This window comes from Panicum virgatum, chromosome 2N, assembly GCF_016808335.1.
Source record: "Panicum virgatum strain AP13 chromosome 2N, P.virgatum_v5, whole genome shotgun sequence".
NCBI lineage: Eukaryota > Viridiplantae > Streptophyta > Magnoliopsida > Poales > Poaceae > Panicum > Panicum virgatum.
Window position 1 is genome coordinate 53,917,759 of NC_053146.1, and position 11,505 is coordinate 53,929,263.

Here is an 11,505-nt window from a genome sequence, read left to right on the forward strand (position 1 = left end):
AGCCTTTTGCCACGAGCCGCGCTTTATATCTTTCTATATTCCCTTTGGAGTCACATTTCGTTTTGTAGACCCACTTGCAGCCTACTGTTTTGGCTCCTTTGGGAATTTCTTCTAAGTCCCAAACTTTATTGGTATTCATGGATCTCATTTCATCTTCCATGGCTGCAAACCATTTGGATGAATTGGCACTTTTCATGGCTTCTTCAAAAGAGGTGGGATCACCCTCATTCTGTATTTCTTCACTATGATAGACTTAATAGTCTTTAGAAATAGCTGGTTTTCTAGTTCTTTGTGACCTTCTCGGGGCCACTGCGACTGGTATTTCTTGCACAGGAGGCTGTTGTTGCTCCCCCTCATCCATGGCAACGGGTTCTACTTGGTCCTGAGGAACAGGGTCCTCATTTCCATTTAATGCCAAGCTAGAAGAACCAACAACAGGTGGTGGCACCGCAGTTTCTTGCACTGCAACGTCAGGTAGACTGACAGCAGGTGTTGGCACTGCAGTTTCCTGCTCTATCGGTGCCACAACCACAGGTAACGAGAAATAAGGCTCTTGAATCATCGGAGTGGGAACGTATACCCGCTTCTCCTCAAGGTCGATTTTTCTGGCTACTATGCTCCCCCTGATCATCTGATCTTCTAAGAAGGTAGCGTGTCTTGTTTCTACATACTTCGTGTGTCTGTCGGGACAATAAAAGCGATATCCCTTAGACTTTTCTGGATACCCAATAAAATGGCAACTGACTGTCTTGGGATCTAGCTTCCCAATGTTCGGATTAAACACTTTGGCCTCAGCTGGACAGCCCCATACGCGAAAATGATTAAGCGAGGGTTCTCTTCCTGTCCATAGTTCATACGGTGTTTTTGGCACCGATTTACTTGGCACCCGATTAAGAATGTAAATGGCGGTTTTTAATGCCTCCATCCACAAATTAATCGGTAACGTGGAGTAGCTCATCATACTTCTGACCATATCCATAAGGGTACGGTTTCTTCTTTCTGCTACTCCGTTCTGCTGAGGCTCGCCCGGTGTAGAATACTGGGCAACTATGCCATTTTCCATAAGGAACCTTGCAAAAGGTCCTGGAACTTGGCCATAGGGGGTGTGTCGACCGTAGTACTCTCCCCCACGGTCGGATCTGACTATCTTAATCTTTAAATCATGTTGGTTTTCTACTTCTGCTTTGAATATTTTGAATTTATCCAATGCTTCTGATCGTTCTTTAATTGGATAAATGTAGCCATAACGCGAGTAATCGTCTGTAAATGTTATGAAAGAAACATAACCATCTACAGTAGTGACAGGGAATGGTCCACATATATCTGTGTGAATTATTTCTAGAATTCCCGCACTTCGTTTGGCACCTTTCTTTATGTTCTTAACGAATTTTCCTTTAATGCAATCAATACATTGTTCTAAATCTGAAAATTCTAACGGTGGAAGAATTGATGCTGTCACCAAGCGCTCTATTCTCCCCCTCGAAATATGGCCTAAACGACAGTGCCATAATTTCGACGAAATTGCATCAATTCGTTTGCGTTTCTTAGTAACATTCTCATATGAGGAGGCATTTTTATTCTCAGAACATACTGCATTCACATTCTCAAATAATGAAAGCAAATATAATTTGTCTTGTCGGAAGGCAAGACCAACACATTCTGAATTAACTTGTATCTTACACTTGCCATCACCAAAATGACAAGCAATAGCGTCATCATCTAATTTAGACACACTTATTAAGTTTCGTTGCAAAGACGGTACATAAAGAACATCTCTCAAACAAAGTACAAAGCCACTATGTAATTCTAAATGAAATTCTGCAATGGCTTCGACTTCAGCTTCTACACCGTTTGCAACTTTAATTCTTCTTACGCCTCTTGGCAGGGTCCTCCTCATACTTGATCCCTGTAAAGAATTAGCAACATGAGTAGTTGCACCAGAATCAATCCACCAAGTGGATTTGTCATAATTTAAATACAGGGATTCATCTACAAAAGTAATGGTGTCCTCACCCTTTCTTAACAACTCTTTCAGGAATTCTGGGCAGTCCCTCTTGTAGTGCCCTCTCTTTTTGCACTTCAGGCACTGGTCTTGTTCAACTGGAAAATTTTCCCAGTCTTTCTGAGGAGGTGGTCTGGAAGGACCACTCTCATGCTGATTCTTGCCTGGTGGGAAAGGTCTCTTGTTATGCTGGAAGTTCTTATTCTGAAAATTCTTTTTCTTGTGTTGAACTTGAAAAGCAAGCTCACCACCATTGGAGTTCTTAAGGCGATCTTCTTCTTGAACACACATGCCAATAAGCTTGTCAATACCCCAATCTTCTGGAAAAGCGTTATAGTTGACATGAAATGCCTCAAATGCCTTTGGTAGGGACTTGAAGACCAGCTGAACAATGAACTTTTCTGGCAAAGGCATGTCCATTGTCTTAAGCTTGTTGGCCATGTGACTCATTTCTAAGATATGTTCTCTGATGCCACCGCCAGTGTATTTCTTGGTGATAAGCTGCTCAGCAAGAATGGCAGCATAAGCCTTGGAAGAACCAGTAAACTGACTCTTCACCTTTGCTAAATATTCTGAAGCGGTGTCACAATCTGGGATCGCCATCTTGATGGCATCTGAAGTGGAACCCTTCATGACCATAAGACACTTGCGGTTGGAATCATTCCAACGTGTCTTTTCAGCATCATATCTGGTCATAGCAGAGTCATAATTCTTCTCTCGGATAGCCCAAGCAGCAGCTTCTTCATTCTGTGCCCTTACGGGCTTTTCTGGTTCTTGTGGAGCTGGCGTTGTGATGGCCAAATCTATATTGGCCATCGCCAGAGCTATCTCCAATTTCTGGTACCATTTCTCATAGTTGTTGCCATCCAGTTCAGGAATGGCATTCACATAAGTCATAGCATTGGAGCCAGAAATTTAAATTCAAAATTTGTGAGGACAACAATAAATACATGTATCAATTCAACGTTGGTCAAAATTAAAACATGCAACAATCTGTACATTAAATCTAAATCACCGTTGGGCAGAAAAAGATATAATGTGTACAAAATTCTAAACAAAATTATAATATTGCAATATCAACTTTGGTCAGAAATTACAACATTATAATATACTGAAAAATTCTGAGAAATAAATTCTATAAGCCTCTATATCAATTATCTCATTGGTTCAAATTAACATAGAGACAAAATAAATTCTGTGCAGCGGAAACATGTAAAATTCTAAATATTCAGAAGCATAATTCTTGTAATTTTCTGCTCTAAAAATAATACACGTTGGTGCATGTATTTACAGAGATCAAATTCTAAGCAAAATCATTCAAATTCATATTCAAAATGCTTCTGAAATAAAAGAAAAAGCGAATTCTGGAACTGTTTATACGGCCCGAGACGGAAAAACGGCCCACGGCCCGTTTCCGCGCGGCCGCTCCCCCGCGCCTGGGCCCGCGGCCCAGCAGCCGACGGCCGGGCCGCCGAAACGGCCCGCGCGCGCCGTCCGCCTGGGCCTCAATCAGCCCGTTCGCCGGCCGGCAGATGCAGACCGTCGGATCTGATCCGATGGCTGCCCGGCCTTCTCGCCGGATCAAAACCGACGTCGGCGACGGGGCGCCCAAACCCTAGGCCCATTTCTTCCCCCTTCCTCCGTTTCTTCCGCCCGCGACTGAGGAGCAGCGGCCGCCATGGCCGGTCGGAGAGGAAGCGGCGGCGCCGCCGCCGGCCCCCTCGCCGGCGAGCACGCTCACCCGAGCGGGAGCGCGCCGCCGTCGAGTGGCCTGACGGCGGTGCTCGAGCCCGCGCACCCGATCCGCGACGGACCCAAGCGAGCAGCGGCCCGAGGTGGTTCTGTGCCGGCGGTGGCCGGGGCTCTGGTGCGCGGCGGTGGCCGGCGCGCGCAATAGGTAAGCCCGCCGCCGCCTTTTTCTTCTTGGTTTCTTGGATTCTAGGGTTAGGGTTAGGGTTTCGGTGGGTGTTCTTTGTCGATCCGAGATCGATTTTCATTTCTGTCACCTCCTTCTACTTTCTGAGTGTAGATCTGAGTAAAATGAACCCCAAAAACCACGATCTACAACTAGATCGGCGACTGATACCAATGATAGATTGTATTCTTCTCTGTTTCTAGACTAGGATCACATCTAGTGTACGAATCGAGTACTGGGGTACAAGTTCTAGGTGTAATATCAAGTGATTCATTCTAGACCTAGTACAAGAGAGAGACAGAGAAAGAGAGATAGGTGGATGAGAGAGACAGACCATCCGCGGGAGTGGATGCAGAGGAGCCGTTGCCGGTGGGCGCCATCGCGTCAATGGAGCCGAGGATGGAGGCGAGGAAGTCCGGCTCTTCGAGGCGCTGATCCGGCGGCGGCAGTGGACGGCGCAAGTCCCGGCGTCCTTCAGGCCTCCACCGGCACTGGCCGATGACGGGGTTGGCGGAGGAGGACGTCGTGGTCGCGGTGGTGGAGCTTCCCGTCGGCCTCGCGCTATACCTAGATCGGTAGGGACTGTGGGAGAGGGTTGTGGCGGCGGTGAACTTGGGATTGCGTGCCCCGGGCCCTCTCCCTATTCTTTATAGCGCGGGCGACGGGGGCCCACCAGCCATGTTTGGCTGAACGCCCCCGATCAGGGCGCAAATCAAGGGATTGGCTAGATCTTTGGATCTGGCCGTTGGAGATCAATTCCAACACTGGGCGCACCGAGGATCAGGAATCTGATACCAATTGTCACGTACTCGCCGGAGAGAAGCACGATAATGGCGGATAGCAAGAGTTCGGTGCGGATTCAGGGAAGAAGAAGCACAGAAGAATGAGGAGGAGGAAGAAGAACAGAGACAGGATTCAGAAAGCGATTCAGAGTTTTCTTCCACGATGTCCTTACACGCCTACCGGCTACCAGCTTATAACATCCACGACAGTTACAACAACGGGCCAAGCCTAGGTACAAGGCCAACGGCCCAACAGGAGAGTTTGAACCCATCCCGCCTCTAGAGTCCGTGACAGGCTTCTCACTTGAGACTGGCTCATGACCTGACGAAAAGAAACTCCTTTGACTAGGACTCCGTCGTTGCAATTCGATCTGCAACTAGTAGAACAAAGGAGGCGCTTTTTTCATTTTTATATTTTAAAAAACAAAATTTCAAAAATATATGCCGAATAGGGAAATTTTGAAAAATGGGTGCCTGTCGCCCATCCAGTGGGCGACAGGACCTAAATGTAAAAAATTACATTTAGGTCCTGGCGCCCAGGGTGCATTAAACAGTGAACTTGTAAAATTGATATAAAATCTTAGTAAAATAAAAAAAATACAAACTCAACTGTTCTGAATTCTATGAAACAAGATCTACAACTTTTGTTACATAAAGTTTTTCATTTGATCAATGTATATTTCTCTATTTTAAATACTAGTTTAATGCACTTTTATTTAAATCTCAAAATCCATCATTTGGATGCATGTCATCTTTGGGCAGAGTGTTGCATATGGTGAGAATAGGCTTGTACAAAATTGGTAGGCCCAGAAAACATTTCTAGAATAAGTTTTTAAATTAGATCTTGCAATATGTCTAGTTTAAATGAGTTATTTATCCATGCTTCCATACTGAGTATTAGAAGCCATAACTTTTACAGTACCATTATTTTATTTCCTAAGAGCTATAAAAAAGTTTTGTAAATTTTAGATAAGCACAACTATACCAAATGAATTATTTCAGTTTTTTCTTGGTACAAGAACTATTTTTCTTGATTTAGATATATTGATCAAATGAAAAACTTTATGTAGCAAAAGTTGTAGATATTATTTTATAGAATCCAGAACAGTTGAGTTTGTATTTTTCTGATTTTTCTACGATTTTATATCGATTTTACAAGTTTACTGTTTAAGGCGCCCTAGGCGCCAGGACCTAAATTTAAATTGTTTTAAATTTAGGTCCTGTCGCCCATCCAGTGGGCGACAGGCACCCTATCGCCCATTAGGGGGGCGACAGGCACCCATTTTTGAAAATTTTCAATTTCGACATATATTTTTGAAATTTTATTTTTTTAAATATAAAAATAAAAAAAGGCTAGAACAAAGCATCAGCGGCTGACCAGCAGCTCCGGCCTCCTCCCACAGCCGCAGTCAAAATTTCTCGTTCAGACTTGTGTGCGCGCGGTGTGCCCCCTCGGCGGTGCGAGAGAGGTGCACATCAGCGGATGAAGATGTCAAAGGTGACGCGCAGAGGGTGATAGGGAGCATTCGTCACCGCTCACGCCTTGCAGCTGCATCGCGTTCCCTCGTTTGCCTACCTCACACTCGCACATGCCTCCATGGGCTGATGGGCATGGTCACGGTTCGGGCATTGCGGCGGCACGGCGTCGCGAAAATTGCAACTTTGCGAGGCAGCAAGGAGAGGCCCCGCCAGTGCGGCGAGCAGAGTATGGGGGACGATCGTCATCGTTAACGTTTAGCTTCCCAACTGACGATTTTTATTTCTTTTTAGGTGAGGTTTTTTTTTGCGAGGTGTAAGTGTAGAGAAGTCAACCACAAGTTTAAGCTCAAGTTTCCATTTCCATTTCTTGCTACTTTCAGAAATTCTATACTGTCCCAAGTTGCTCTGTCTCAACATTACCAAAAGTAGTAACAGTTACAGGACCAAAATTTGGCTTCCGAATCCAAGAGAAAGAAAAGGCGCAAAATTGAAGCACAGCGGCGTCTGTCCTAATAGCTCCAGAGAGGCACATCGGCCATGCCCTCGTCGCAGAACGCCGCGACTGTGGACGGTGGCTCCATGAGCATCGCCTGCGCCAAGCTCGCGTAGTACAAGTCCGAGCTCAAGTCACCGAACAGGTCCAGTTCGAACGGCGAGTCCTCGGCGGCCGGCGAGGACGCCTCCCCGTCGGTGGAGCCCTCGTCTCCGACGCTGGTGGGAGAGAACGTCGTCGACGACGTGGCCGAGCGCGCCTCCTCCTCCTCCTCCTCCCCCGGGAGCGCCTCCCGGCGCTGGAACTCCTCGATCGCCTCGGCGACCGCGTGGCGCACCTCGGCGAGGCTGGCGTACGAGGCCGGGACCGCGAGCAGCCACGCCGAGTCGGCGAAGTTGAGGCACGCGCCCGGGCCGGCGATGGCGAGCATGGCGGCGTCGTGCGCGCGCGCGGCGGCCTCGGCGGCGTCGAAGGTGCCGAGCCAGAGCCTGCACCCGCGGCGGCCCGGCACGCGCACCTCGCACACCCACCGCCCGGCCTTGCCCCGGCGCCGCACGCCGCGGAACACGGGGTGCCGCGTCTCGCGGAACTTGGTCCGCCCCGCCGGCCGCTTCGGCGGCGACGTCCACACCGTCCGGTGCTGCTCCTGCTCCGAGGTCGAGGGCGAGGGCGACGCCCAGCTGCGCGGGGAGCCCGACGGCTCGGCGCCCATCTCCCTCTTCATCTGACACATCTTGTTCTGGATCGGCTGTCGAGCGAGCGCTTTAGCTCTGGAGTGCCTCTGCCGGTTGTGTTGTGCTCGAGTGGTTTTTGCGATGGGAATGGCGGATTTGCGGGCACATATTTATAGGTGGCGGCCGGGCAGCCGGCGATGCAGGGGATAAAACGCGGGAAGGGAACCCAGTGGGCGAGCACACAGCTGGAGAAGGAGGCTCGGAAAGGGGGACGCATCTGGGTAAGGCCGAGCACGCAACTTGCAGCGGCAGCCAACACAAACAGTGGGGGGCTTCGAGAGTGACCTGATATTTTCGATATTTTTTATTTATTTATTGCGGGGGTTATAGTGCGACCACAAGACTGCTTTTGCTTCCGCTAACGGTTCCGTCTCTCGTCACGCGGAGGCTACTTCTGGACTGGTCAATTGCCACTCTACTTCCCCATCTTGTTCTTTCTTTTTAATGTCACACTTGTTTGCCGATGAAGGAAAAGAAAATTGCTGCAGTTTTCAGCTTCGATTTGTTGTGCGGTGTTGTCGCTGGGATGGAACTTTGTGCTGTGTCATCACAGTGTCAGGCTCTTCTAGATAGTCGGTGGCAAGTACATGGAAGAAAAGCTTGGTTATTTCTCGTTCATTCAAGATTGAATTTTCTCTGAAGGAAAATTTACATTTCTCAACAAGGAATCGGAATTATGCTGTTAGTTGCATTCTCTTCTAGGTGCAGCACTCCCTAATTCAAGATGGATTATGATTCTAAAGAGGGTCAAACATTGTAAACTTTAACTAGCTTTGAGCTGCGGGGGCTTGCGGCTGTGGCCGGGTTCCCGAGCAAGCGGACAAACCGCCACTTTTTTGCGCGTCCGCCTCGCTCGACGAACAGTGAGTACCCAACTTGTGGTTGTGGGAGATGATGGTGGCCATCGCGACCATGGTGGCGACCCCCGATAAGAAAAATCGCTGCCTCGCTCGCTCTCGCGGTGCCGTCGTCGCTCGCGTCACGGGCGGGCCGGAGAAGCCGCGGCCAGCCGAACCCAGCTGTGCCCTCTGTGGCTGGTTAAAAGGGGAGCCCGATTATTTCCAGTTGCCGCTTGGGGGCGGCCGGGGGGCGCGGCCCCGACGCCGAGGCCGCAGCGACGGCGACGTCGCGGGGGAGGCTGGCGGCGCACAGCAGCGGCGACGCGCGCGGCCTGAGCTTATCCAGCCTCGCCGCGCACACGCGCTTCCCGCATCGGCTTGACTGGATAACGGTGGGAATTCCGGGTCGGCCCCAGCTGCTGCCCAACTTGTGGCGCTCCTGGACGGCTGGAAGAAATTCAATAATCTAATCTCGCCCATGGTTTTCTTAATCCGCGGGTGCCCAACTGCAGATCCCAGCCGAGCTGTACGAGTATATCTTTTCAGAAAGGAAATGTTTCTTCTTACCGGGTTCTTTGAATGACTGACTGAACTTTCTGTGGGGTGTGTGTGTGTGATTGATGATCTTTTTTACTGCGATAGTATATGCCACTGAGGTCTTATTTAGATACCAAAACATAAAATATAAAAATTTTATAAATCGCTTGCATGGTGTACTAAATATAGTCAAAAAAATAAATCGCATTACACAAATGGACTGTAAATCACGAGACGAATATAATGAGCATAATTATAACGTGATTAGACACTAAATTGCTACAATAATGCTATAGTAAATATACTCTAATGATAGATTAATTAGACTCATTAGATTCGTCTCGTAGTTTACAGACGAGATCTGTAACTATTTTTGTGATTAGTCTACATTTAATATTTTAAATATTAAAAATTTTCTTCCAAAAATAAAAAATGCAAAATACAAAGTGATCTAAACATACCCTGAGTGTAAAAAAGAAACCAGAGGGCTTTGCTTACTGCGATCGTATATGCCACTGCACGTGAAACGTGCAGTACCAGAACGCGACAAAAACAATCGCCGGAAACATAAGCTGTGATTAGAGGTGTTACAGCAGTGCCGATGGACTCTCTGATTGTTATGCTGTGAATTTGGGCAAACCACCATGTTACTGTCACACTGGACATCGACGGCGCATGGAAAGTGAACAGCAGGCAGTTTCAGGAAACCTTTATTTTACAGATAACCGAACAAAGCGGGCATCCATTTTTGCTGCTGGAATTTCCTCTTTCCTTTTCGTATCACGGTCCACTTTTGACGTGACATTGCAAACTGTATGCAGGTAGCTTCAGGGCTGTGACATGAATGTTCTGAGTTCTGACTGACCGTCAACGAGATATGGGCTGTATGGGCATGATCGCCCTTGTTTTCCGTTGTGTACTCAAGCAGATTCTCACATCACCTTCGCCCTTTTTTTTTGGATTTGAGTTCACAAACAAAGCCTGGAAATTCAGGGTCAACGGAATGTGGGGCGTTGACAAATTCAAGGTCAACCACTAACTTAAGCGTCAGTAGGTTTGAATGTTTTTGCAAGTCGTCAAATGGGCATGCTCTGTTTTGCTCTGTTTTCTCAACATCCTCTCTCTCTTTGCCAAAATCCTCTGTCTCATTGCCAAAAGAAATGGCGTCCGAGGCCAAGTGAAAGAAAAGGGCAAACTAAGCCCAGGCTCAGCGGCATCGGTTCTAGTAGCTCCAGAGTGGCACATCGATGATGTTGGCGTCGCCGAACTCCATGACCGCGGACGGCGGCTCCATGAGCATTCCCTGCGCCAAGCTCGCGTAGTACAAGTCCCAGCTCATGTCGTTGAAGACGTCCAGCTCGAACGGCGAGGCCCCGGTGGCCGGGGAGGAGTCAGAGGACCCCTCGCCGTCGGTGGCGCTGCCGTCGTCGCTGGCAGGGGACGACGGCGTCGAGGACGTGGCCGAGCGCGCGTCCTCCTCCTCCTCCTCCGGGAGCGCCTCCCGGCGCTGGAACTCCTCCACGGCCTCGGCGACCGCGTGGCGCACCTCGGCGAGGCTGGCGTACGAGGCCGGCACGGCGAGCAGCCACGCCGAGTCCGCGAAGTTGAGGCACGCGCCCGGGCCCGCGATGGCGAGCATGGCGGCGTCGTGCGCGCGCGCGGCCCCCTCGGCGGTGTCGAAGGTGCCGAGCCAGAGCCTGCAGCCGCGCCGGCCCGGCACGCGCACCTCGCACACCCACCGCCCGGCGTTGCCCCGGCGCCGCACGCCGCGGAACACGGGGTGCCGCGTCTCCCGGAACTTGGTCCGCCCCGCGGGCCGCTTCGGCGGCGACGTCCACACCGTCTGGTGCTGCTCCGACGAGGTCGAGGGCGTGGCTGAGCTGCACGGGGAGCCCGACGACTCGGCGCTCATCTCCCTCTTGATTGGGCACATCTTGTTCGGAATTCTGATCACTTGAAGATTGATTGAGCCCGGGATGCTGTTGCTGCCTTGGGTCCTGCTTGAATTGTGTTTGAGTGGTTTTTTCTCTGGGAACGGCGGATTTGCGGGCGCATATTTATAGGTGGTGGCTGGAGGCTGCAGCAGAGACAGCAGAGTAGAACGCGCGTGAGGGGAAGCTGTGGGCTCGGCACACCCAGCTGGAGAAGAAAGCAAGGGGGGCTGCATCTGGGTAAGGTCGCCAGGTCGGGGATGCAACTTGCAGCTCGCAAGTAGGGCCGTGTTTGTTTTTCCCTAGCATAGCATACCACACATTTCCCGAGAAAAGAATCTTCAATGCATGGAGTACTAAACGAAATTTATTTGCAAAACCTTTTCACGACGAATCTAATGATAGTAATTAATCGATGATTGGCTACAGTGATGCTACAGTACCATCCTCTAATCGTGCGGTCAAAGGCCTCATTAGGTTCTTCTCGCGAAGTAGTACAGCGCTGTGGAGTTAGTTTTGTAAATTATCTTTATTTAGTACCCATAATTATTGGTCAAAGTTTTTATACTACTTGTGCTAGGGCAAACCAAACAGGGCCTAGGCAACCGGGCGACTTCGAGAGTGACCTGATACTTTTCTTCTTTATTATTGCTAGCAGTACGACCACAGGATCGCCTTTGCTTCCGTTATCGGTTTCTGTTTAGTTCATTTTACAAAATTGTGTAAAGATGTAAAGAGGGCATTTAAAGTACTAAATGAAGTTTATTTGCAAATTTTTTTGCATAGATGGGTT

At 49.3% G+C, this 11,505-nt stretch overlaps 3 protein-coding genes across 4 annotated transcripts; all 3 read right to left on the reverse strand.

The window, feature by feature from the left end:
• Positions 1-1,609: 1,609 nt before the first annotated feature.
• LOC120661297 lies at positions 1,610-2,907 on the reverse strand. Of its 2 annotated transcripts, XM_039940110.1 has the most exons (3): positions 2,251-2,907; positions 2,014-2,166; positions 1,610-1,906 (listed from the first exon to the last, which is right to left on the reverse strand). In XM_039940110.1, the coding sequence occupies exons 1-3, from the start codon at positions 2,897-2,899 to the stop codon at positions 1,860-1,862; spliced, it is 849 nt and encodes a 282-aa protein (XP_039796044.1). In that variant the 5' UTR covers positions 2,900-2,907; the 3' UTR covers positions 1,610-1,859. The 2 variants fall into 2 exon arrangements, with proteins under 2 accessions (XP_039796044.1, XP_039796043.1); XM_039940109.1 differs by having other exon boundaries at positions 2,014-2,907.
• Positions 2,908-6,516: 3,609 nt separating this feature from the next.
• On the reverse strand, positions 6,517-7,577 carry LOC120661298 (dehydration-responsive element-binding protein 1A-like). The gene has a single exon (XM_039940111.1). The coding sequence runs from the start codon at positions 7,402-7,404 to the stop codon at positions 6,688-6,690; it is 717 nt and encodes a 238-aa protein (XP_039796045.1). The 5' UTR covers positions 7,405-7,577; the 3' UTR covers positions 6,517-6,687.
• Positions 7,578-9,177: 1,600 nt separating this feature from the next.
• Positions 9,178-10,852, reverse strand: LOC120661299 (dehydration-responsive element-binding protein 1A-like). The gene has a single exon (XM_039940112.1). It carries the CDS (start codon positions 10,712-10,714, stop codon positions 10,004-10,006), a length of 711 nt encoding a protein of 236 aa, XP_039796046.1. The 5' UTR covers positions 10,715-10,852; the 3' UTR covers positions 9,178-10,003.
• Between the last annotated feature and the right edge of the window lie 653 nt (positions 10,853-11,505).

What these genes read in the sequence shown, in the direction of transcription:
- LOC120661297 (XM_039940109.1), bottom strand. Translation starts at nt 2,899, where the DNA reads ATGACTTATGTGAATGCCATTCCTGAACTGGATGGCAACAACTATGAG. An exon ending in GAAAGAGTTGTTAAGAAAGG is followed by an intron (nt 1,907 to 2,013) that starts GTGAGGACACCA and finishes AATTCTTTACAG; the next exon opens with GGATCAAGTATGAGGAGGAC.
- LOC120661298 (XM_039940111.1), bottom strand. Translation starts at nt 7,404, where the DNA reads ATGTGTCAGATGAAGAGGGAGATGGGCGCCGAGCCGTCGGGCTCCCCG.
- LOC120661299 (XM_039940112.1), bottom strand. Translation starts at nt 10,714, where the DNA reads ATGTGCCCAATCAAGAGGGAGATGAGCGCCGAGTCGTCGGGCTCCCCG.